Genomic DNA, 24747 nt, shown 5'->3' on the forward strand with positions numbered 1-24747 from the left:
AAAGAAACATTTCAGTAATGAAACCTATAAAACACTTCTTTTTTAACCTCTTTTGTAAATGTAACATAAAGTGTCTGTATACAGGTTTGTGGTCTGGTTGATAAATGGATGTTCTTCTCTTCTAACTGCTTCATCTGTTCAGGTTGGGACTATTTTTTGTTGTTTTCTGATCAACAGAGAATCCTGTTTATATTTACATCATTGCTGCAGTGGTTGTTCTGGCTCTCGTCCTCCTCGCTGTGATCGGAGTCCTAGTTTACAGAAAGAAGAAAGGTGAGAGACTCAAACAGAAAGATTGCCTCATTTCTTTCTCAGTATTTAGATTTTAGACTTCAAATGAATGCTTTGATCCAGACTTTAAAGGTGAAGCAAACTTCAAACTTGAGCAGTAAGCGGTGTGAGGCTCAGTGCATATCATTATGATATGACTAGAAGAGACAAATATATATTTTAGTTAAATGTTAATTAATATTTATGTCTTGATATTTCATCATATTTGCTTCTATTATTCATATATAATGTTTAATGTGTGTTTACTTTTAGATAATCCAGTTGTATTTTATTTATTAGCGTTACTGATAATCCACTCAGAGACATTTCTGTCCCTTTAAGTCTGACCGGCAGTTTGATGGCCCTCAACCAACAGCTGAGTGTGGATAGTGTTTGGTTTGGTTTTGGAACTTTAGGAGTGCCAACACACACACAGACAGACAGACACACAGACAGACAGACAGACAGACAGACACACAGACAGACAGACAGACAGACAACAACAGGACCACTAAACCCCCCCTCCCCCCACCTGCACAACAACAATACACAACACCAAATATCTCTATATTATAAAATAGTAAAGTGCAGTATCATAGCACCAGTGGGCTAACAATAGTAAGGTGCAACATCATCAGTGACATTTTTATATTATCCCAAAGTGCAGTATTATCACACAGAAAGGATCGAGTTATTTTCCTTAACTTATTCAGTAGTGTGATGCTGGTAGGAATAAATGATTTGCGAGCCCGGTTGGTTTGTAAGGACGGCACCCTATATCTTCTGCCTAATGGCAGCACCTCATACACCTGGAATAGGGGATGTAGCCCGTCACCGCAAATTGCTTGTCCTTTCCTCACCATGGTTTCGCAGATCGTGGTCAGAGAATTGAATTGATGTCCAGCAATCTTGCTGGCCATGTTAACTATCCTGTGAACTGTGCATAAACCCATTGATATTGAGAGTAAACCAGACTCATTATGAACTAGTCAGTTGTGTTAATTGATCTTGGTACGTGGCGTATCGTCACAGCCTTCTGACAGTCAGCTGATTGAGGCAGTGATTGTATCAGCTGGTATAGAACAGCTGATTGAGGCAGTGATTGTATCAGCTTGTATAGAACAGCTGAGCTCTCATTCACTTTTTCTTCTTTTTTTGTAGCCACACGTTTTTTGACCGCTGTACCGCTCAGTACCGCTAAGGGATTGTGAATTTAAGTTTTATTTTTTTTAAATATCTTTTATGTTTTGCTCTGCTGTCAATCCCTGTACGCCATCTAGTAAGGAGAGTTTATTATTTGCTGATGGAAAAGAAAGAAAAAACTTATAAAAGGAAAATAAATTTGACAAACAAAAGAAATCGGTGGATTCTGAGTGATGTTGAAGCTCGTCGACCAAGACGAGTTCCAAGGGACAAGAAAAAGAACAGATACACTGCTCCTCTTGTAGGAAATATAAAGAGAAATAACTAAATATAAAAGAATAATTATAAGCATTTTCTTTTATTTTCACATTAATTTGTTCATTAATTTCCATACCTGTATATTTATTTATACCTTTTTTTTAATTTTAAATAATTTATTTATTGCATATATTTATTTTTAATATTTTATTTATTCTTTTTTATACAATGTCATTTATTTTTCTATCCGTTTTATTTTTCCTAATATTTATTTGGACTTTTGGAAAGTTTATTTTGAAGGGAGAGTGGATTAATAAAAGCCTTTTTGTGAGAGGAGTGGCAGTGAGCTTATCTTAAAGGTTTAAACTCTGGAGCTGCTCCTGGATCCTACCATGACCATAGCATGATGATGTTTGTTTGTTTGTTTGTTTGTTTATGGAGGATCCTTTTCTTCCTGAGGTCCTTACAACTCTCTTGAAAATGTAGCAATGCAATAATAAAGACACATAACAACAGAGAAGTGATAGGAAAAGAAGTTAAGTGAGATTAAAACAGAAAGGTAGAAGAGATTTGAGTGACTAGAAGAGGGGATCATATCCACTGGGAAGAAGGTGTTAGAAGATATTTTGCCAAAAATAAAAAATGACTTGTCTTTGCTTTGTGTTTCAGCCAAATGCTCTCACAAATGCCCTCCATCTCCTGACAACAGCTCTGAGCTCTCTGAGGTCAATGAGAAACTGAATCCAGAGTCTAAATCCTAAACCCATCACCCTGAACACAGTGAGTAGCTTCATACGGGACATGAACTATTATCATCTGTTGTTAAACAGAGCTGCCTTAAACTCTGTGAAACCTTCTGGGATTGGTTCTTCATCCACTGGGAAACCTCTGGGACACATTGGAGCTGTAAAGAACATCTCTGACTTTGGGCGCCAGGATAGCTCACCTGGTAGAGCGTGCGTCCCATGTACAAAGGCACAGTCCTTGTCGCAGCGGCCGCAGGTTCTCTGGTCAGCAACATCCAGAAACATGCTGCGGAGATTAGACACCCTAAATGTCCCGTAGGTGTCGGTGTAAATGTAAATCTGTGTTACTCCTGGGGTCTGTTTCAGGAAGGAGGTTTAACAAACTCTGAGTCTAACCCTGAACTCTGAGTTGATTCACCCTGAGATGGGAAACTCTGAGTTTTCGGTTCCAGAACAGCTGATATGAGTTGGTTCAATCAACTCAGAGTAGGTTGACTCAGAGTTAAGCGCGTGCACCACCACAATAAAAAGGCAGCATGAATGGAGCCATGATACTACGATTCACCATGGTAACAACCACAAACAAACGGGTCGGCGGAAATACTCATGCACACAAACAGCGAGTTTGAACTTGTATTTAGTTTTTAAAAAAGCAAGAATTGAATTGAATTGAAGCGAGAATTGGTGTGGGAGAAAACTGATGCTCGAGTCAATGCGTAAGCTCTAATATAGCGTATTCATTTCATATTTAATCACAGGTAAACCTATAATATAACTGGTGAAAACTGGAATGGTATAGGCTACACCTATAATTTAATTTGGGTGCAATCCTGCAGGCTAAAAAGTAAACTACTAATCCCATTCTGAGTTTGCAGCACCATCATTAACAGAATTATTTCTTTTTAATGTCTCTTACTGGCTTGTGTCCAGACTCCAGGGAACTCTACACAAATGTTTAAAAAACCGGCTCTGCATACAGTGGCTTTACTAAAATGCTCCTCATCACCAATGTTGTAAAGAAAACTGCCGTTTGCAAAAAACATAATGCGACACAAATAATCTACTGGGATGTAGAGCATGTCCACGATGAGTGACGTTAGTGATATGAGAATGGATAAGGTTATGTAGGCTACATAACTGATTGACTGGGAAGAAAAACCATACCGCTCAAATAGGAAGTTATATGGAAATGAAAATACATCTATAGTCGGAACCTCAATATCATCTCCCAACATATGTTTAACTCCCTGCGAAGTTATACAGCTTCTTCATCAACAGGATCGTCGACACAAGGAAATGCCATGTCTTGAGAAAAAAAAAAAGTTTTATAGTCTTAGTCTTATTAGTCGTTTTATAGTAACATGGTTAATAAACCAACCCTGTTTTTTTATTCATGCAGATACAGTAACAAACTGCGCTAAAATACGCCTGATACAGACTGAATGAATGAATGAATGAATGAATGAGGAAATGAAAGAGAGCTGTGTCAGCAGGCTGGGCTGGTGTCAGAGGGAGGAGACTGAGAGAAGAAAACCTGCTCCCGACCAGGTTAGGTTCACAGACTCAGTTACCATAGTAACTGACTCTGAGGTTAAGTTACCTCTCTTTCTGAAACAGAAAACCCAGAGTTTCCCTCATCTCAGGGTTAACAAACTCAGAGTTTTCACTAAACCTGCTTTCTGAAACGAGCCCCTGGTGATAGACTGGACCACACACACACACACACACACACACAATATATATATATATATATATATATATATATATATATATATATATATATATATATATATATATATAAGCATCAGTTTAGCATTTATTTTCCAGTTGTGTAAATAGTTTGTTTGTATATTTCTTTAAAACTGAAGATCTTGTGTTGATTCCAACCAGGCTGAAGTAAGAAATAATTTGTCGTTCAGGTTTTTCTTAATTAATCAGGAGTGCATTGTTGTTTTTTGTTTCATAATATCTCTCTTTTGATCTGTTTTGAAACATTATTATATTTTAGCTGAGACAAAGGGTTGTGTGATGTTTTCAGCTTCTCAGCTCACTGATAGAAATGTTGTAAATATTTGCTGCTATTTTGGGACGAGGGACGTTTTCTGTCAAGTATGAATGTTGAATGAAGTTGTCCTGATATTTTACTCCTTTTGTACGTCTGTTTTGGTCTTCAATGAAGTCGTTACAGTTTTTGCAAATTGCTTACACACTGAAATCCAAAGTATTACACAATTATCAAAACCTTACACTCAAGGAGCAAAACACTGGCCCAGATGTGCACCACTATACGCACAATGTCAGCCTCACACTTTTTGTTAAACAATACACACAGTGATTTGCAAAAAACTAAACACACTTGTATACACTAGACAGTGAAGTATATCATGATGTCACTTCCTTGCAATTCCAAAGCACTGTCAAATTACCACACCTATGACCAATCTGTGAAACACATCCATCAGGTGCACAAACACATGATTGTTTACAGTTTTTTCCAATGGCTAAAACACAATTTTGCAAACTAGGCTGGTTTTTATCAAAATACTTAACACAATTCACAAAACCACACACCCAAACTGCAAAATACCTCATATATCCTGCAAAAAGAAGCACTGCAACCAAAACTACATATAGCATTATCAAAATCAAACTTTTGCACCAAATGGCACACACTTCAGATTTTTGTCTAACCAGCTACACACTGTTGGGCATAATGAAAAGCACTCTCATCTTTAGTATGCTTTGTCATAATACTTAAATAGTTCAAATTGTAGAAAATTCTTCAGATTGTTCACATGCACAGAAATATTTGCAGATACACACACATGCTGTTGAAACATTTATTTTTTTTACTTTGCACCAAACAAGTCAGTGCAACATATGCACAGCTCTACCTCTACCTCTCACTCTTCCTCCCCCTCTCATTCTCAGCCTCCCTCTTCCTCTTCCTCTCTCTGCAACGTCTTCCATTGTTGTTGTAAAAACAAAAGGTGCTCAACTGTGGTCTATTCATAGTGCTTACTTCCTGATTGAAGTGGTAATAATTAACCATTGAGGTGTTTGGCCAGGTGGCACGTACAGTATATTGGCCAATTAGCTCATGTAGTGTTATTTTGAATGGCAGTGTTTTGAAATGGCAAACATGTGACTTTATGTCAGATTGTTGTGTCGTATGCAGAGAACCGTGTTCAGTGCATTTAAGAGTGCCATTTTGAACTGCAAAATGTGTGTAAAGCAGAAAATGTGTTTAGATTTTTGGAGACTTGAGAAGAGGTTTTGCTCTCTGTGTGTCAGTTTAAGTAATTGTGCTATGCATGTCATTTTAGTGTGTTAGCAATTGGAAAAAAACTGTAATTGTAGACAAACCGTTCAGGTTTAGGCACTATAAAAATGCAGCAGGTAAGTCTAGTATTTTCTGTACTGTATTTTCAGTCTTTTTTTTTAGATCTTTTTTTTTTTTTACTGTAATTGTAACCTGTACTGGATTACAGTTTTTTATGTTTGTCTGTTGTTTGCTGAGCTAACAGTGTTATGCACGTTACTAGCATGAAAACTGGGACATGTTTTGTTGTGTATTCTCCATGTTGACATAAAATAAGAAATAAATGATATTTTCCTCAGTCTGCAGCATTGGTCTTGTGTAGTGTTTGGTGAACTTATTGTATAGTTGCACTTTCTCTGTGTACTTCATTTACAGTACTCTAATCACTGAAGTAGAATTGCTAAAAGTGTTTTAGGTGAGCAACAGCAGTGTGTAACTGGTTCAAACCAAACTAAGTCATATGAAAAAATATGTGTGTTGCACATGGTAACAAAATATGGTTTTATAAATTAGTGTATTGATTTTGCAAGAGTTTCATTTTGCAAAGGGTCTGAGGTGTTCTGCTGACTGTGTGGAGTATTTTGAAAAACTAGTCCCGGTTTTCAAAATAGTGCTTCCCATAGACTCAGGTATTGATCAGCAGTGATATAGACTCAGGTATTAATCAGCAGTGATATAGACTCAGGTATTGATCAGCAGTGATATAGACTCAGGTATTGATCAGCAGTGATATAGACTCAGGTATTGATCAGCAGTGATATAGACTCAGGTATTGATCAGCAGGGATATAGACTCAGGTATTGATCAGCAGTGATATAGACTCAGGTATTGATCAGCAGTGATATAGACTCAGGTATTGATCAGCAGTGATATAGACTCAGGTATTGATCAGCAGTGATATAGACTCAGGTATTGATCAGCAGTGAGCAGAAAGAGTCACAGAAACAATATAAATATTGTCTGGATAAAAGATGTGATACATATTGATCTGTTTGTGTAATAATCATGAATAATAATGTCTCAGATGAAGAAGTGAGAACAAAAGATCTGAGTTTTCTTATTAAACAGAACCTCTATAATGTTTTATAAAGAGCTTCAGCAACAATAAGTGAGGATGGAAAGAGAGAATAAACAGCACCAAAGCAAGAGCAAAATGAAAACCAGCATCAGGTGTTCAAACATCAACAGAGGTGTTCCATTTCTCTTGTTGAAGCAGTTTTCAGCGTCCACAGCTCCAGATCAGTTCAGGAGCATTCAGCCTGTCACACACAGATCACCTCATCTCATCTTTGGCTTTAAGAAGCTCTCACACTCTCTTTCTTCTTCACTTTCATTTCTTTTTCCTTCTTGTTTTCAAACACTGAGGTAAAATATTGTTTCATGGAAACTATCTTGTGTTTTTTGTTTTTTTTTGTTTTTTAAATCAATTTTTTATTTATTTTTTCATTTTAAACAACAACAACAGAACAGACAGACACACTTGAACAAGAACAACCCCCCTCTCCCACCCCCCACCTTCTGCGGTCTCGAGGAAAAGAAAGAAAAAAACAAACAAACAAACAAATAAACCAAAAAAAAACAGAAACCACACCTTGCCTAGTCGCCCTCCTCTACTTCTTGTGATGCTGAGGTCATTAGGACTGATACCTGTGCTGCTGCACCTTTCCATAGGTCTATAGTCAATGACTTGGCTTTGTTAATCCTTCTGTAGAGAGCTCCAGCATAACTATGTCCAGAAAATACGCCAACCACTGTTTTATACAAAGCGAGTGGGGGGGGGGGGGGGGGCCAGCGCTGAGCTATCATTTTCTTGGTTGCGGTTGATCCAGCTATAGCCAAATGTTCTTCTGTCTCCCAAGCAGATGTAATTTAGAGACATCAACAATCGGGTCAGTAGGAAGTCGACATCCTATCACATCAGATATTATTGATGTTGTTTTATTCCAGAACTCATGCACCTGTTCACACTCCCAGACCATGTGCAGGAAAGATCCAGTTTGTTCAGGTTGACAGAACGTGCAATAGGGAGTAGGAATGACTTTGGAGACGTATCTCTTCTGAGGAGTCCAGTATGTCCTATGACATATGTTGAAGTGGATCTGCTGGTGATTTGGGTTCTTGGAACAGTGGGAAATTTTGTCCCAAACTGTCTCCCAATTAATTACGTTCCCCTCCGGGCTCAGCTCTCGTTCCCATTTCATTACTATTGGGAGTTCTCCTACGGATACTTGCATCAATTTAGCTTAAATCCTGACACTAATCCTCTCACAGGAAAATCAACAAGCCATTTAATGATTGGGTGGGTCTCGAGACTGTTTCCCCATGGTATTCCATAACATTTTAGGGCTGACCATAAGCGAAGATAAAGGAAGAAGGATGTCCTAGGGTCCTCAAAGCTAGTTCTCAGGTCCTCAAAACTCAACATACCTTCCCCATTGAATAGCTGGTCTAGAGTGTAAATACCTCTGTCACTCCACTGGTTACCAACAAAAGGTTTGTTACCAGACATTAAGTGCTATGTTGTGTTTTCTTATATTGTCTGTGCTGATAGTCGGCCTAATGTGTGCCAAGCCCAGTGTGTAGCCCTGAACTCAAACTAAACTAAATACCTGAACATACTAACACATAAATAATCATACTAACACATAAATAAATAATCAGTCCTTCACTGACCAATCAGCATTCATTAGCAGAATGCTAGCGTGTCATGGCAACAACGACTCAACCTGTAAGAAATCAAAAGGATAAAAGTACTCGTTCATTCAACTTTTGACCTATAATCCATGTTGAACTTGCAAAAACTACAATCAAATCTGAGATTTCTCAACGACAATCAGGTGAAAGAGACAAATGTAGCCGTCTAGCTCCATAGAGTCCCATTCATTTTGTACTCGCCTGCGATCACCCCCAGTCAGGGGCGGATCTAGAAAAATATTTATGGGGTGGCGAGAGGGGGGCAGGAATTTTTGAGGGGTGGCAACATTTGACAGACGTATATATACTGAATTTTATCACAGTTTGATGAGAAATAGTCTGTACACACTACAAAAGGGCACAGGCTGCCATTTACAAACTCAGACAGACAAACTTAATCTCATGCAATCAATATCTGGCATTTGAGGTTTCATGTGAAACAGTTGATATTAGGAATAAGTGACCATACGATGTGATCTCACTTAATAGGAGATAGAAGTATGATAGAAGTAAGGGGCATTATCACAGGAAAGGCATTAAGGTAAGACACAGGTGATGAGTGGCAGATGTGTGAGAGGGGAATCAAACTTTGACTGTGTCAGAGAGGCAGCGCTGCAGGCAGCATTTGTACAAGATTAGGAACTGTCATTGATTAGTTCTAACCATCAGACTGTGTTAACACACACTAACATTTTAGCCTGGGAGAGTATTTTTACGTTCATTTGTTTATTTTTTTAATTTAATCTGAGCAATAGATCTAAAATACATTCTACACAAAATATAAAAACTCATCTCCCCATCTCATCACACTTTCACACTGACAACTTTCCTTAATTATTCATATTTAAGCAAACATGAATTTTTATATTTATTTGATGTCTAAGCAATGTCTCTTAAATTTTATAAAAATGTCCGTCTTTGTCATTTGTTGTTCTTATTCATATGTAACTTAGTATATATGCAGCAACAGTTTCCATACCATGTGGACCAGCTCGACTGGAGATGGTTGGTGATGGCCCAGCTCTCTGCTTTCCCTTTCACTGTCTGAGCCCTGCACGGTATCTTGTCTTTCGCTGTCTCCCTCCTCATCTTGGTGATGCTCTCCCTCCATATCTTCACCGCTGTGGTGTTCTCCCACCTCCTCCTGTCCCTGGTCGCCTTGGCCTTGTATTCTATCTCTGTCACCTTTCTGTTGCCCTTTTCTCTCCACCTCGTCTTTGTCTTCTCTCTCTCCTTCCACCTCTTTTCTCTCTCCTTCCACCTCATCTTCTCCGTCTACCTTGCTCAGTTCATTTTCTATTTCTCTCGCCTTTCTCTTTGGTGAGAAAAAACTACATATGCTACCTTTCCTCTTCATTTCTGTAAGATTAAAAGTAATTTTACAATGTTTTCCTTGACAGACGTTGACTCAATATTAGCTTTTGTAGCCGACTTTACACATTACATACATCAGACCTAAGTAACATTATATGTATAGTTAGCAAAATAACGTTCTTCAACCTGATTTTTATCATCTCAAAATCAGCATCGCAACTATGCTAGCACTGTGCTTTCGTTATAATTTCATTTCTTGATAGATAGTTTTGACCTCTTTCCTGGCTCCCTCGCTTCGCGCCGCTCAGTTTTCCAAACAAATCAGGCTCTTGCCGCTCTGGCGTCATCTCGTGCTGCATTCACTGCAGTCGGACATTGGAGATTCGCGCTCATAAATTGTCAAATTGGCCATAACTTTTAATTCATTGCTGCCAAATGGGGTGGCAGCAGGGGTGGCAAGGCTTTCTTTTAGGGTGGCATTTGCCACCCTATGCCACCCCGGTAGATCCGCCCCTGCCCCCAGTGGAACTCTGGTGGAACTGCAACCAAATTCGGTACAATGGGGCTGAATAGGGAGTGAACAGGCTCTCCGTAGACCGGCTCTGGTATCTGATCTGTAGCTGACAGTGACCTCTGACCTCCCACAAGATTTAACACGTCTGCACATTACATTACATTATATTACATTATATTACATTACATTACATTACATTACATTATATTACATTACCTTACATTACATTATATTACATTACATTACATTAGCCTACAGATCATTCCAGAAGATCTGAGCAGCAGAAGGTAGAATACTCCTTTCATATGTGAACACAGCTGAGGTGCAAATAGACAAAGTGTAGTAAAATAAACACCTAAATGTGTATTTTGTATGTTTTTCCCCCAATAGTCTGAAAGAAGACATGTTATGGAAGCAAAATAACTCAAACACTCAAAATTTAAAAATGATGGTTTTGTCTGGGGTGTCTCCCCTTAAGACGACACTGTATGAATTAAGGTGACACATTTTCTTTTTTTTCACTATTTATCTTATATATAAACTAAACAAAAAAAAGAAAGTCCCGCATGTCTCCCCCTCCTCTCACACAGGCTGAAATAACATCATTCTACTTTCTCTTTCGTTCATAACCTCACTGGGTCCGTTTCACCGAGTAACAAGTGACGTGATGCTCAGTCTAAATTCCCATTGGTCAGATGAAGGTTGATGACAGCGCTCCTCCTGGTTTTATCCTCACTTTACCTCTGGTGCTCGAGCTGTAAGGACGGTTTCTGTTTTTCTGGATAAACAAACATACAAGTTGTTGATAAATCGATTAAAGATTCACGATGAAGATCTTGGTTGTTCTTCTCCTCCTGGGCCTCGTGGTACAAGACGCGGCGGCAGGTCAGTTCAGATTTTTATTATTATTTATTAGTAGAATGTAAAAGAAAAAGAAAAAAACTTCTTGTCTTCATAAACTGTATTATTGCGTTTAAGGTTCAATCTTTGATGTTTAGTTCCAGGACTTGAAGCGTTAAAAAATATGAAAATATGTTAAAAGTAACAAACTGTGGCCGTTTGGCTCAGTTGGTGTGGCGGGCGCGCATATGGTTTTTAGTCCGCGACGCAGAAGGTCGACGGTTGGAATCCGACCTGTGACGGTTTTCCTGCATGTCTTCACCCTCTCTCTCCTTTCATGTCTTCACTTTCCTCTCCAATAAAGGCAGAAATGCCCAAAAATTCAAAAAAAAAAAAAAGAAAGAAAGAAAGAAAGAAAAGTAACAAACGCATTAACTATCTTAAAGTTGACGTTAACGTCAGTAAATCGGCTCTTTTTGGTTGATCCCTCCATTTTTATTTTTAAAGATACCAGCCTTTAGTGAAATTGTGAAAAGGACAGAAGTGTGTTTTTGAGCCATTATTTGATAATATCAGGAGCATTAAGACCGAAACTGTCTGATCGATCTTAATGTTAAAATGGCAGCATGACTCCGCAGAACAGCAGTCCGTGTAGGGTTAGATTATTTTTTTTTAAGGTTATTTTTTGGGGTTTTCCGCCTTTAATGGACAGTTAGGTGAGAAAGGGGGGAAGACATGCAGGAAATCATCACAGGTCGGACTCGAACCCTGGACCTCTGCGTCGAGGCATAAACCTCTCAGTAGCCTATATGTGCGCCTGCTCTACCCACTGAACCAACCCGGCCACTAGATTTTTGGATAGAATAGATATAATAGCTATTGGTACATCAGATTGTTACACTGGTTGTTTTGCTCACTATAAAATAAAAATTGCAACTCAAAGAAATCAACATTTGAAGCCATTCATCAGATAATTCCACAGTTTGACTCCACAAACTGAAACATGAATATAGTTGACTGAGTTTAGCTGTTTACAGCTTGAAGATAAATCCTCCATCATATTATCAGCTGATATCATCTTATTGCAGATATATTGGTATCAGTGGATATGTTGGCTGATAACAGGAAACAGTAAACTAGGTCTGAGCTCATTTAGAAACACAGTCATCATTACATAGTTTGTCCACCAGAGAGCACAAGTTGATCTTTAAACTGGGAGATGTTCTGATCAGTGTGGATCTGGGTCACACTCATTATTTATGTTGTGTCCATATATATATTTTAAAGACTATCGACTGTTATATCAGATTTTAAAACCAAACTAAAAGTATTGATATCAGTATCAGCCTCAAAGATCCAGCATCACCGAGCTCTACTGTTGTTTAAATATTCATCTATTCATTTATTGATTCTGGGACAGATTTGTAAAAGATGTTTTGGTGACTAGAGGAGAATTGTAAAGAAATGTGATGTGTGTTGATTCAGAGAGCAGAGGACAGTGGAGGATTCTGAAACAGACCGTCAAATATTATAACTATATATTATTTTCTACAAAGAGAACGTTCTCAAATATCAAGTTGTGTCCGTTCACATTTTTATGAGATTGCCTTAAAATTCAGAAGATTTTTACTCATAATTGGTAATTAAAGATATTTAGAATTACATTTAAATATGATTCTAAAGTTAATATATAAACATAAAGATTAAAATAAGAAACTGAGTCAGATATTTATTTCTTGTTGTTATTCCTACATTTAAAATTCCCAAACCCTCTGACAACAACAACGTCCTAAATATATAATCCATTCTTACTGGAATATGAAAAATGAAAGCAGCAAGAAAAGAGCAAAGAAAGCCATTTCTTTCTTTTTTTAATTGAAAATTTTATTAGAAACACATTGGAAATATGCATCTTTTTCTGATTTAAAGAAAAAATAAAATAAATACATAATATATACGTAGAAAAGAATGGAATGAAATACTTAAACCTTGTGTTGACTTCGGGTCACATTGACCCGTTTTAAATTTTTGTTTTATATCAGAAAATATGGGACATAGAAATAAGCGCTGAAAATGTGTAGAAGAAAAAATTGAAAATTTAAAACGTTGGAAAAAGCAAAAACAAATTGTGAAAAAAAGGCGTCAAAAATGTCAGAAAAAAAAGTGTTTTTTTGAAGGTTGAAGGGAAGACAACACAAACATAATTGGAAATCCAGACAAAATAAATGAGTGAAAGGAAAAAGAAAAATTCTAAAAACAATAGAAAGTAAAAAGAACTTGATTATACAAGTGGACACAATAATAAAATAGTGAAACTAAAGAATAAATAAATAATAATAAAACAGTTAAAGAACCCATTTCTGAAGCGTAGAAAGAGAAGTGCTGCAAATTTTACCTTCAACAAACTCTCAGAGTTCAGATTTGGTTTAAATAACCTCAGAAGAAGGAACAGAAGTCGTCATTGGTCACAGTTTATAGAATCAAATAGAGACCATAAGAGACTTTATATCATCAAATAGAAAATGTTTTTAACGTGTTGAATATAGAAAATCCCATCAGAATCCCACGCAGCGTTTGTATTGTGGTGGGAGGTTTGTGATTTCAGATCATGAGGAGTGTAAACTACTAAAGATGCTTCCTGAAGAAGAAATGACTCCACTAGCTGGAAACTAAACTAGTTTCTCTTCACACTGACGTGTTTTTACAAACTGCTTTCTACCAATGAAAGGCAGGAACTCATTATTAGGAGGTCTTGGATGGAATCTTCTTCTTTTTGATTCTATGTTCAGGAAAATAAGATAGTTGAGTGATTTCTAGAACTGTGTAGAGACGTAACGATGCAGCGTCAATCTGTTAAAGATCCAGAGAACTGGGTCAAGATTACAACTGGTTGAGATTCTTCTCTAAATGTCCTAAAGGTCCTGATCTACTTTAGATTTACCTTCTTTGACTTCAGACGTTACTACGGGTTTTTACTTTATTTATGTGAAGAGATTTTATTTTTATTTGAAGATTTATTCTAGTTATTTTGAGATGGGATTTGTTTTAAAAATCTAATTATTACATTGTTTATTTTTTATTTCATTTATTAATTTTTTATTTGAAGTTTTGTTATTTGAGATAAAATACAATATCAGTTATATTTTTGATGAGAGGACACATCTGTTGTTTAGTAGTTTATATAAAGGAATATTTCCCAGTCATTTATCTGCAGCTCCTTCTGTTAACACATCAGGAGATAAATCATATCCTGGAGTTAAAATGGTGAATCGGATCGTGAGTTTAGTGCATCGTTACATCCCTAGTTATATAAAAACTGACATTATTACATTTATATTTTCTTACAGTGACTCACTCTCTGAAATATTTCTACACTGCGTCTTCTGGAGTCCCAAACTTCCCAGAGTTTGTGTCTGTTGGATTGGTTGATGGCGTTGAGTTTGTTCACTATGACACTAACACCAAGAGAGAAGAACCCAAACAGGACTGGATGAGCAGAGTCACAGAAGATGATCCTCAGTACTTGCAGAGGAACACTGAGGTCTCTCTGGGTACCCAGCAGGCCTACAAAGTCAGGATTGAAAATATAAAGCAGCGCTTCAACCAAACTGGAGGTTTGTTTATGTTTGTACTGTTTGTACTGACCTCAGTCTGGACATCCCATAATATATATATATATATATAGAAATATAGAAGAACTACAGATTAGATGAACTTTACTGGACCACAGTGTGTCTGTGTCTAATAAACATTTATAGTGCTGAAACAATCAGTCAGTTACTACATCTGGTGATTACAGAATATTGATCCATCATCAACAAGATCATTATAATCAGATCATTATTTTAGTCTTTTATTAAAGGCGTACTATGCAACTTTGTTGTGCATATGCAGAAATGCAGAAATGTTGATTAGTATACTTTTTAAGAAAAAAGTCTAAATATTTAGTAGTTTGAGTTTCTCAGATATGATCATGTTCTTCTTCTCTCTGTTTAACCCTCGTGTTGTCTTCCTGTCCACCAACAACTTGTTGTCCTTCAGGGTCCAAAAAAATGTCAACACTTTTTTATTTTAAATATGTTTTTGACTCCTTTTTCGATGCTTCTGACGCTTTTTAAAAAGTTTTTGTCTCTTTTTCCGACACTTTTTTTTAAATTCATGGTAAATAAACCTAATTCATATGACATTATACCAACCCATGGGCCCACCACCTGTGGGAGGAACCGCTGGGGTCGGGTGCGCTGCCACATGGGTGGCAGTGAAGGTCAGGGGCCTCGACGGACCAGACCCGGGCAGCAGATGCTGGCTCTGGGGACGTGGAACGTCACCTCTCTGTGGGGGAAGGAGCCGGAACTTGTGCGGGAGGTGGAGCGCTACCAGTTGGATCTGGTGGGGCTTACCTCTACGCACAGTCTCGGTTCTGGAACCATACTCCTGGATAGGGGTTGGACTCTTTTCTTCTCCGGAGTTGCCCAGGGTGTGAGGCGCCGGGCGGGTGTGGGGATACTCACAAGCCCCCGGCTGAGCGCCGCTACGTTGGAGTTTACCCCGGTGGACGAGAGGGTCGCCTCCCTACGCCTGCGGGTTGTGGGGGGGAAAACTCTGACTGTTGTTTGTGCGTATGCACCAAACAAGAGCTCGGAGTATTCGGCCTTCTTGGAGACCTTGAATGGAGTCCTGTATGGGGCTCCAGTAGGGGACTCCATAGTTCTGCTGGGGGACTTCAACGCGCACGTGGGCAATGATGGAGACACATGGAGAGGCGTGATTGGGAGGAACGGCCTCCCTGATCTAAATCAGAGTGGTTGTTTGTTGTTGGACTTCTGTGCTAGTCATGGATTGTCTATAACAAACACCATGTTCGAACATAGGGATGCTCATAAGTGTACTTGGTACCAGAGCACCCTAGGCCAAAGGTCAATGATCGATTTTATAATCGTTTCATCTGATCTGAGGCCGTATGTTTTGGACACTCGGGTGAAGAGAGGGGCAGAGCTGTCAACTGATCACCATCTGGTGGTAAGTTGGGTCAGAGGGTGGGGGAAGACTCTGGACAGACCTGGTAAACCCAAACGGGTAGTGCGGGTGAACTGGGAACGTCTGGAGGAGGCCCCTGTCCGACAGACTTTCAACTCACACCTCCGGCGGAGCTTTTCGTGCATCCCTGTGGAGGCTGGGGGCATTGAACCCGAGTGGACAATGTTCAAAGTTTCCATTGCTGAAGCTGCGGCGGGGAGCTGTGGTCTTAGGGTCTTAGGTGCCTCAAGGGGCGGCAACCCACGAACACCGTGGTGGACACCGGTGGTCAGGGAAGCCGTCCGACTGAAGAAGGAGTCTTTCTGGGATATGTTATCCCAGGGGACTCCGGAGGCAGTTGCAAGGTACCGAAGGGCCCGAAGGGCTGCAGCCTCTGCCGTGAAAGAGGCAAAGCAGCGGGTGTGGGAGAAGTTCGGAGAAGACATGGAGAAGGACTTTCGGTCGGCACCAAGGTGCTTCTGGAAAACCGTTAGCCACCTCAAGAGGGGGAAGCGGGGAACCATCCAAGCTGTGTACAGTAAGGATGGGACGCTGCTGACCTCAACTGAGGAGGTAATAGGGCGGTGGAAGGAGCACTTTGAGGAACTCCTAAATCCGACTAATACGCCCTCTATGGTAGAGGCAGAGCTGGAGGATGATGGGGGATTGTCGTCAATTTCCCTGGTGGAAGTTGCTGAGGTAGTTAAACAACTCCACAGTGGCAAAGCCCCAGGGATTGATGAGATCCGTCCAGAAATGCTTAAAGCTCTGGGTGTGGAGGGGTTGTCTTGGTTGACACGCCTCTTCAACATTGCATGGAAGTCGGGGACGGTGCCTAAGGAGTGGCAGACCGGGGTGGTGGTTCCCCTTTTCAAAAAGGGGGACCAGAGGGTGTGTGCCAATTACAGGGGTATCACACTTCTCAGCCTCCCCGGTAAAGTCTACTCCAAGGTGCTGGAAAGGAGGGTTCGGTCGATAGTCGAACCTCAGGTTGAAGAGGAACAATACGGATTCCGTCCTGGTCGTGGAACAACGGACCAGATCTTTACTCTCGCAAGGATCCTGGAGGGAGCCTGGGAGTATGCCCAACCGGTCTACATGTGCTTTGTGGATCTGGAGAAGGCGTATGACCGGGTCCCCCGGGAGACACTGTGGGAGGTGCTGCGGGAGTATGGGGTGAGGGGGTCCCTTCTCAGGGCCATCCAATCTCTGTACGACCAAAGCGAGAGCTGTGTCCGGGTTCTCGGCAGTAAGTCGGACTCGTTTCAGGTGAGAGTTGGCCTCCGCCAGGGCTGCGCTTTGTCACCAATCCTGTTTGTAGTATTTATGGACAGGATATCGAGGCGTAGTCGGGGTGGAGAGGGGTTGCAGTTTGGTGAGCTGGGGATCTCATCGCTGCTTTTTGCGGATGATGTGGTCCTGATGGCATCGTCGGCCTGTGACCTTCAGCACTCACTGGATCGGTTCGCAGCCGAGTGTGAAGCGGCTGGGATGAGGATCAGCACCTCTAAATCTGAGGCCATGGTTCTCTGCAGGAAACCGATGGAGTGCCTTCTCCAGGTAGGGAATGAGTCTTTACCCCAAGTGAAGGAGTTCAAGTACCTTGGAGTCTTGTTCGCGAGTGAGGGAACAATGGAACGGGAGATTGGTCAGAGAATCGGCGCAGCGGGTGCGGTATTACACTCAATTTATCGCACCGTTGTGACGAAAAGAGAGCTGAGCCAGAAGGCAAAGCTCTCGATCTACCGGTCAGTTTTCGTTCCTACCCTCACCTATGGTCATGAAGGCTGGGTCATGACCGAAAGAACGAGATCCAGGGTACAAGCGGCCGAAATGGGTTTCCTCAGGAGGGTGGCTCGCGTCTCCCTTAGAGATAGGGTGAGAAGCTCAGTCATCCGTGAGGAGCTCGGAGTAGAGTCGCTGCTCCTTCGCGTCGAAAGGAGCCAGTTGAGGTGGTTCGGGCATCTGGTAAGGATGCCCCCTGGGCGCCTCCCTAGGGAGGTGTTCCAGGCACGTCCAGCTGGGAGGAGGCCTCGGGGAAGACCCAGGACTAGGTGGAGGGATTATATCTCCAACCTGGCCTGGGAACGCCTCGGGATTCCCCAGTCGGAGCTGGTTAATGTGGCTCGGGAAAGGGAAGTTTGGGGTCCCCTGCTGGAGCTGCTACCCCCCGCGACCCGTTACCGGATAAGCGGAAGAAGATGGATGGATGGATGGATATACCAACTTTTCTTTTAGTTAAAAAAGCAGAAATGATGACTGATTTGGACTAATAGTAAAGATCAGAGGATGTTGAGTGGATCACAGAATTTCAAAGTTTAGTTTCAGGATACTGTTTTGAAACCATTTCAATTATTTTTTTCAAATGCTATAAAAATGGAATAAAACACCCACAATGCAAAGGAAGTAATCATTCATTTGTTAAAATGTCGTATGAGGTTCCACACAACGTACATCCACGCATCCATTGTTATATTTGGGGCAGTTTGGTTGAAAGAAAGCCATATTTCTGTTCTCATAATCTTTGAAAATGGGTCAGATTTGAGCCGAGGACAAGACGAGGGTTATTAATATCATTTAATAATTTTTACAATATATATAATAATAATATTTAATTATTAATTATTTAATTATAATAATTTAATAATAAAAAGAGGAATAAAACTGTTAAATCAGATGTTAACCAAACATGTGATTCATGTCTCTCTTCACCATTATCTGATCTATGTGAACACCATGAATGGTTCAGTCCTGGTCTGGACCATCATAAACAGAGAAAGGGATCAAACTAGTAGTCAATAATCTATTAGTTGATTACAGGAAATTAATTGACAAAAACTTTGATAATCAGATCTTTATTTTAGTCTTTTATTAAGAACAAAGTCTGTTTTATGTTTTCTAGTTTCAGTTTCTCAAATATGATAATTTTCAGCTTTTCTCTGTTTAATATCATTTAATATGAAATAGAGTTGAGTGTTGATCAGACAGAAGAAACTATTAGAAGATTTCATCTCACACTCTCACAACTTCTGATCAACAGTTTTCAACATTTCATTTGACATTGTAAACATTTATTTAGATGTATCAAAAATAATCTTTACATAATCAATAATGACAAGAATAAATATTTTGAACCCTAAATATTTATCAGAACTACAGAGTAGATTAGATTTAATTGACCTCAGTGTGTCTGTGTCGTAATAAACATATAAAGTGATGAAACTATTAGTCAATAATCTATTAGTTGATTAATGAAAATTAATTGACATCAATTTTGATAATCAAATATTTATTTAAGTCTTTTATTAAAAAGAAATGTGAGAATGTTGCTGCTTTTCTTTGTTTAAATGTGTTTGGTTAATTGATTAATAAAAAATAATTGATAATGAAAATAATTATTAGTTTGAGTTATCAACTGTTAACAGATGACTCTCTCTCTCTCTCTCTCTCTCTCTCTCTCTCTCTCTCTCTCTCTCTCTCTCTCTCTCTCTCTCTCTCTCTTTCAGGTGCCCATGTTTACCAGTGGATGTACGGCTGTGAGTGGGATGATGAGACTGGAGAGGTCAGTGGTTATGATCAGTTTGGTTATGATGGAGAAGCCTTTATATCATTTGACCTGAAGACAGAGTCATGGATTGCTCCAAAACAACAGGCTGTCATCACCAAACACAGGTGGGACAATAACAAAGCTAAGATAGCTCAGAAAAAACACTACCTGACCCAGGAGTGTCCTGAGTGGCTGAAGAAGTATGTGAACTATGGGAGGAGCTCTCTGCTGAGAACAGGTAGAATCACATGACCTGATGGAGTTTAATGGATACAACAATGTTAACATTTCTTCTTGGGGTTCTAACCAACAGTAACATTACAATAAATAATAAACAACAGAGACCCACTTTGTCTCAGTTTACACACATTTTCTCTTTCTCTTTCTCTCATGTTCTCACTTCTCTTCATCTCTCTGCCTTCCTCTCCTCTTTGCATTTATCACCACTCTTTTCCTCACTTTTTTCTCTCTTTCTTTCTGTTTGTCTCAGTTTGTCTCTCTGTCTCTTTCTGTCTTTCTCACACTCCCTGTCCTCCCTTTTTAATCTATCTCACCTCCCTTTTTTACACTTCAGTGAGGTTTATTTGCATTTCATAAAAAATGCATTTAAAATACATGACATCAAACAGGAATGAGAATATTAATCTCCAGTAAATAATAATAAAGTATTTGTCTTCACTCTGCAGATCTTCCCTCAGTGTCTCTCCTCCAGAAGTCTCCCTCCTCTCCAGTCAGCTGCCACGCTACAGGTTTCTACCCTGACAGAGCCATGATGTTCTGGAGGAAAGATGGAGAGGAGCTTCATGAGGACGTGGACCTCGGAGAGATCCTCCCCAACCACGATGGATCCTTCCAGATGAGTGCTGACCTGGACCTTTCATCAGTCCCAGCTGAAGACTGGAGGAGGTACGACTGTGTGTTTCAGCTCTCTGGTGTGAAGGACGACATCATCACCAAACTGGCAAAGATCAGGACCAACAGAGGAAAGACTGGAATCAGAAGTGAGGAAGGAAACATCTAGTTTACTCTAACAGTCCTGTAGTTCATGTATTTTTTGTGTTGGATGGGAAGTTTTGTTTCCTTAAATGGTTTTGTTGTCAATTTCTTTTATCTAGTTTTTTTATATATAACTTTAAGGATTAGATCATTAAATGATAGTTACGTTATTGTAACTCCAGATTCTATGAGTATAGGCTTCGCCCTGTAAGAGCTGTTGCCAATAGTAACAGCTCTTAGAGGGCGAAGCCTATATGAAATAGAACCAATTTTTACTTTTACAGTAATGTAAACTAAAAGTTTTAAACTGCTTTGGAGAAATGATGGTTGTCCACCACCATGATGTTTGTGCTGTCTGCCCACCGGTTATATAGCTTTGATTTAATGAAAAAGAAACATTTCAGTAATAAAACCTACAAAACACTTCTTTTTTAACCTCTTTTGTAAATGTAACATAAAGTGTCTGTGTACAGGTTTGTGGTCTGGTTGATAAATGGATGTTCTTCTCTTCTAACTGCTTCATCTGTTCAGGTTGGGACTATTTTTTGTTGTTTTCTGATCAACAGAGAATCCTGTTTATATTTACATCATTGCTGCAGTGGTTGTTCTGGCTCTCGTCCTCCTCGCTGTGATCGGAGTCCTAGTTTACAGAAAGAAGAAAGGTGAGAGACTCAAACAGAAAGATTGCCTCATTTCTTTCTCAGTATTTCGATTTTAGACTTAAAATGAATGTTTTGATCCAGACTTTAAAGATGCAGTAGGTAAGACTTATAAAACTAACTTTCTGTCATATTTTCTGAAACTGACCATATGTTCCAGTAGAACTACATGAAGCAGGTTATTTAAAAAAAAATCCAGCTCCTCTGGCACCACCTACAGCCTGTAGTGCGATTTGCAAAAATCCACCGCTCCCTGTTTAGATGCACCAATCAGGGCCAGGGGGGGATCTAACTGCGTGTCAATCACTGCTCAGGCACACGCATTCATTCTCCCTTTTGGGGGGGGCTTAGGAGACCGTTTTGGGCTTTAGCAGAAAGGGGGGAGGGACTGAGAAGTTGTCGATGTTCACATTTTTTGGCTAAGTCCTGGATCTTCACAATCCTACCTACAGCACCTTTAAAAGTGAAGCGAACTTCAAACTTCAGCAGTAAGCGGTGATAGGCTCAGTGAATATCATTATGATATGACTAGAAGAGACAAATATACACTACCGGTCAAAAGTTTGGGGTCACTTATAAATTTCCACTCCATTCTAGACAGAATACCAGCTGAGATCAGTTGCATTGTTTTTTTAATCAGGGCAGCAGTTTTCAGATTACATCATGTTTTAACATAATGTCAAAAGGGTTCTCGACTGTTGTAGAAAGAAGTGGCTGAAGAAACGCTTGAAATCCATGCTTTTTGGTCTAAACGTCATACCCAAATTAAAAGTGGTACAGCTCCCATATACTTTGACACTCTGGGGTGTGCCTGACATCATTGGAAAGGTGATTGATGTGGGTGTGTTTTTGAGAAGTATTGTATTTTGTAGTTTTTTGGCTTTTTTCTTTGCACTTTTCAAATGGAAATAAAAAACGCACAGACATTGTAGAAGTGTGTGTATGTGTGTATGTATATATATATATATATATATATATATATATATATATATATATATATATACATTTTTGGACTTTTGCAAAGTTTATTTTTTGTACCAGGGACAGTGGATTAATAAAAAGCCTTTTTGTGAGATGTATAGCATGATGATGTAATAATAATGACTTCATTCAGGACACAAATGGAAGGTCCATAGTACAATAAAAAAAGGACAATATTTACAAAAATATAGCAATAAATATATAGTACAATTCATATACATTAATAAAAGGTCAACAACCTTCAGCTGTAATATACAAACAGGAGCACCAATGTCTCCACAGTCTGGATGTTTACCTGATTACCTTCTCCAAATCAACTCTGTTTAGATGTAATGTGCTGTAGTTTATACCACCTACAGTATAAAATACCCCAAATACATTAATATTGCCATGGTAACATTTTGGGTGTTTTTTGTGGTTATGTAAAATCCATGTGTGCTAAAGCTTGTATAATTCTGTTTTCTGAGACTGACATTCTACACATATTAATAAATAAGTTTTCTTATTAAGGCAGAACAGGTAGGCACACCAACACTACCAAACATTTGGCTACACCATCTTGGTTGTTTTAAAGGCAGTTTGATCTCATTATACACTACAGTCAGTCTCTGCATGGTCCTCTCCTTCTGGAAGAGAGAAGTGAGGAAAAGAAGTGAAGTAAGATAAAAACAGAAAGGTAGAAGAGATTTGAGTGACTAGAAGAGGGGATCATATCCACTGGGAAGGTGTTAGAATATACTCTGCCAAAAATAAAAAATAAATGACTTGTTTTTGCTAGCCAAATGCCCTCCATCTCCTGACAGCTCTGAGGTCAATGAGAAACTGAATCAAGAGATTTAATTCTAAACCCATCACCCTGAACACAGTGAGTAGCTTCATACGGGACATGAACTATTATCAGCTGTTGTTAAACAGAGCTGCCTTAAACTCTGTGAAACCTTCTGGGATTGGTTCTTCATCCACTGGGAAACCTCTGGGACACATTGGAGCTGTAAAGAACATCTCTGACTTTCTGTTGATTTTCCACAACAAAGGGGAAACTGTTTAATAAGAAGTGAAGTGAGATTATTAAGAGAAAGGAACAGATGATTTCAGAACCCTTCACATCAGCAGATAAAGTCTAATATTAAAAACTCAAATATGAACCTTTAGAAAAACAGTGACAATTTATTAAAATGGTTCGAACCAATTTAAAATAAACAATTGTATTTCTAAAGCATATAAATAATTACAAAATGTCAATTACATGACTGAATCGTTGATATTTTAGGTCTAAATGATACTGTATTTATGTGACTTTGTGGAATTAAACTCCAGATATTTTTGGTAAATGATTTTGTTTATTATTTTATGTAATTTATTTTATTTTTTGTGTCTTTAGGTTTATGGATACATGTTGCAGTGGATCAATCAGCGGAGCCACGTTCTCCTCCATAAACTGAAGTCATCAGTTCTTCATCATCAGGTCATAAACTGGTAGAATCAGGGCTGGGATCTAGTTGGAGATGTTCATTGATTGGAATACAAAGAAAGAAAATTAGTTTGAAAAATATTTTCCAAATATGATCAAAATGAAATGATGACATTAAATTATTTGGATCATTAAGTTCATTTAAACTTTTCCTCTGATAAAATATTTGTTTAAATGTTGGTTAATTAAAATGAGGATGATTATTTTTGAAGAGAAGTAAAAAAACAAGATTCAAATCAGTGAAAGCATCCCAGCTCTCTTCATACATGATAAAGATCTGTGTGTCTATCTAAATGAAATCCTCCATAGTTACAGTTTGATACTTCTGCTGTCGGGCTTTTCTGGTTAAATCAATATTGATAACATGTTAACCAGTGTTGGGCAAGTTACTTCCAAAATGTAATACATTATAGATTACTAGTTACTGTCATTTGAGAGTAATTAGTTATTACAATATTACTGTCTCTGAATTGTAATGCGTTACACTACTTTTGCATTACTTTTGAGTTACTTTCACCAAAATAACAGGGGAAGTTTGATTTGGCAGCTAGCTTGTGAATTTCACCACCCGATCAATAAAGTCTCGTCTTTATCCACTTTAATACATCATAGATTATTCATATTTTGTATAATTAATATAAATATGCAAAGTAACTAAAGCTATGCAAAATAGATAAGTAAAACATATAATAGGCAAGTAGGAGAAAATGAAAATACTCAAAAGTATGGCATTGTTGTAAAATGTTTGTTTATAGCACTTCAATAAGAAATTCATGTTTAGGTTAAAACACTCTAAAGGAAATGTTCAATTATAGTGTGATTAAAACTCACTATTAACATTATTTACAGTACTTGATTTACAGCTGATTTGTGAAAAGGTAGCCTACACAACCTTATTTAACAGTAATTTAGTTTTACTGCGAAGCGTCACAGGAAGTGCTTTTATTTTGAAGTAAGCTACACGGAAGTTGTCTGT

General features: G+C 38.8%; 2 protein-coding genes and 2 long non-coding RNA genes across 6 annotated transcripts in view; 3 read left to right on the forward strand and 1 right to left on the reverse strand.

Moving 5' to 3' along the window:
• Nucleotides 1-24747, forward strand: part of LOC116046339 — a 68200-nt gene that overhangs the window by 13884 nt on the left and 29569 nt on the right. The window lies entirely within an intron of this gene.
• Nucleotides 1210-1576, forward strand: LOC116046356. Its single transcript, XR_004104119.1, has 2 exons — nt 1210-1312; nt 1352-1576. It is a non-coding gene; the product is annotated as an uncharacterized LOC116046356 (long non-coding RNA).
• Nucleotides 11037-24747, forward strand: part of LOC116039732 (major histocompatibility complex class I-related gene protein-like) — a 112765-nt gene continuing 99054 nt past the window's right edge. Inside the window, exon 1 of one of the 2 annotated variants that reach the window (XM_035992788.1) lies at nt 11037-11146. In XM_035992788.1, coding sequence (XP_035848681.1) covers nt 11089-11146 — 58 coding nt within the window. In that variant the 5' untranslated portion in view covers nt 11037-11088. The remainder of the gene's footprint in view (nt 11147-24747) is intronic. The other variant, XM_035992793.1, reaches the window with a different exon arrangement.
• Nucleotides 20619-24747, reverse strand: part of LOC116046349 — a 50725-nt gene continuing 46596 nt past the window's right edge. Inside the window, exon 3 of the long non-coding RNA XR_004104110.1 lies at nt 20619-20653. This is a non-coding gene — a long non-coding RNA (uncharacterized LOC116046349). The remainder of the gene's footprint in view (nt 20654-24747) is intronic.

This window comes from Sander lucioperca, chromosome 16, assembly GCF_008315115.2.
Source record: "Sander lucioperca isolate FBNREF2018 chromosome 16, SLUC_FBN_1.2, whole genome shotgun sequence".
NCBI classification, from domain to species: Eukaryota; Metazoa; Chordata; class Actinopteri; order Perciformes; family Percidae; genus Sander; species Sander lucioperca.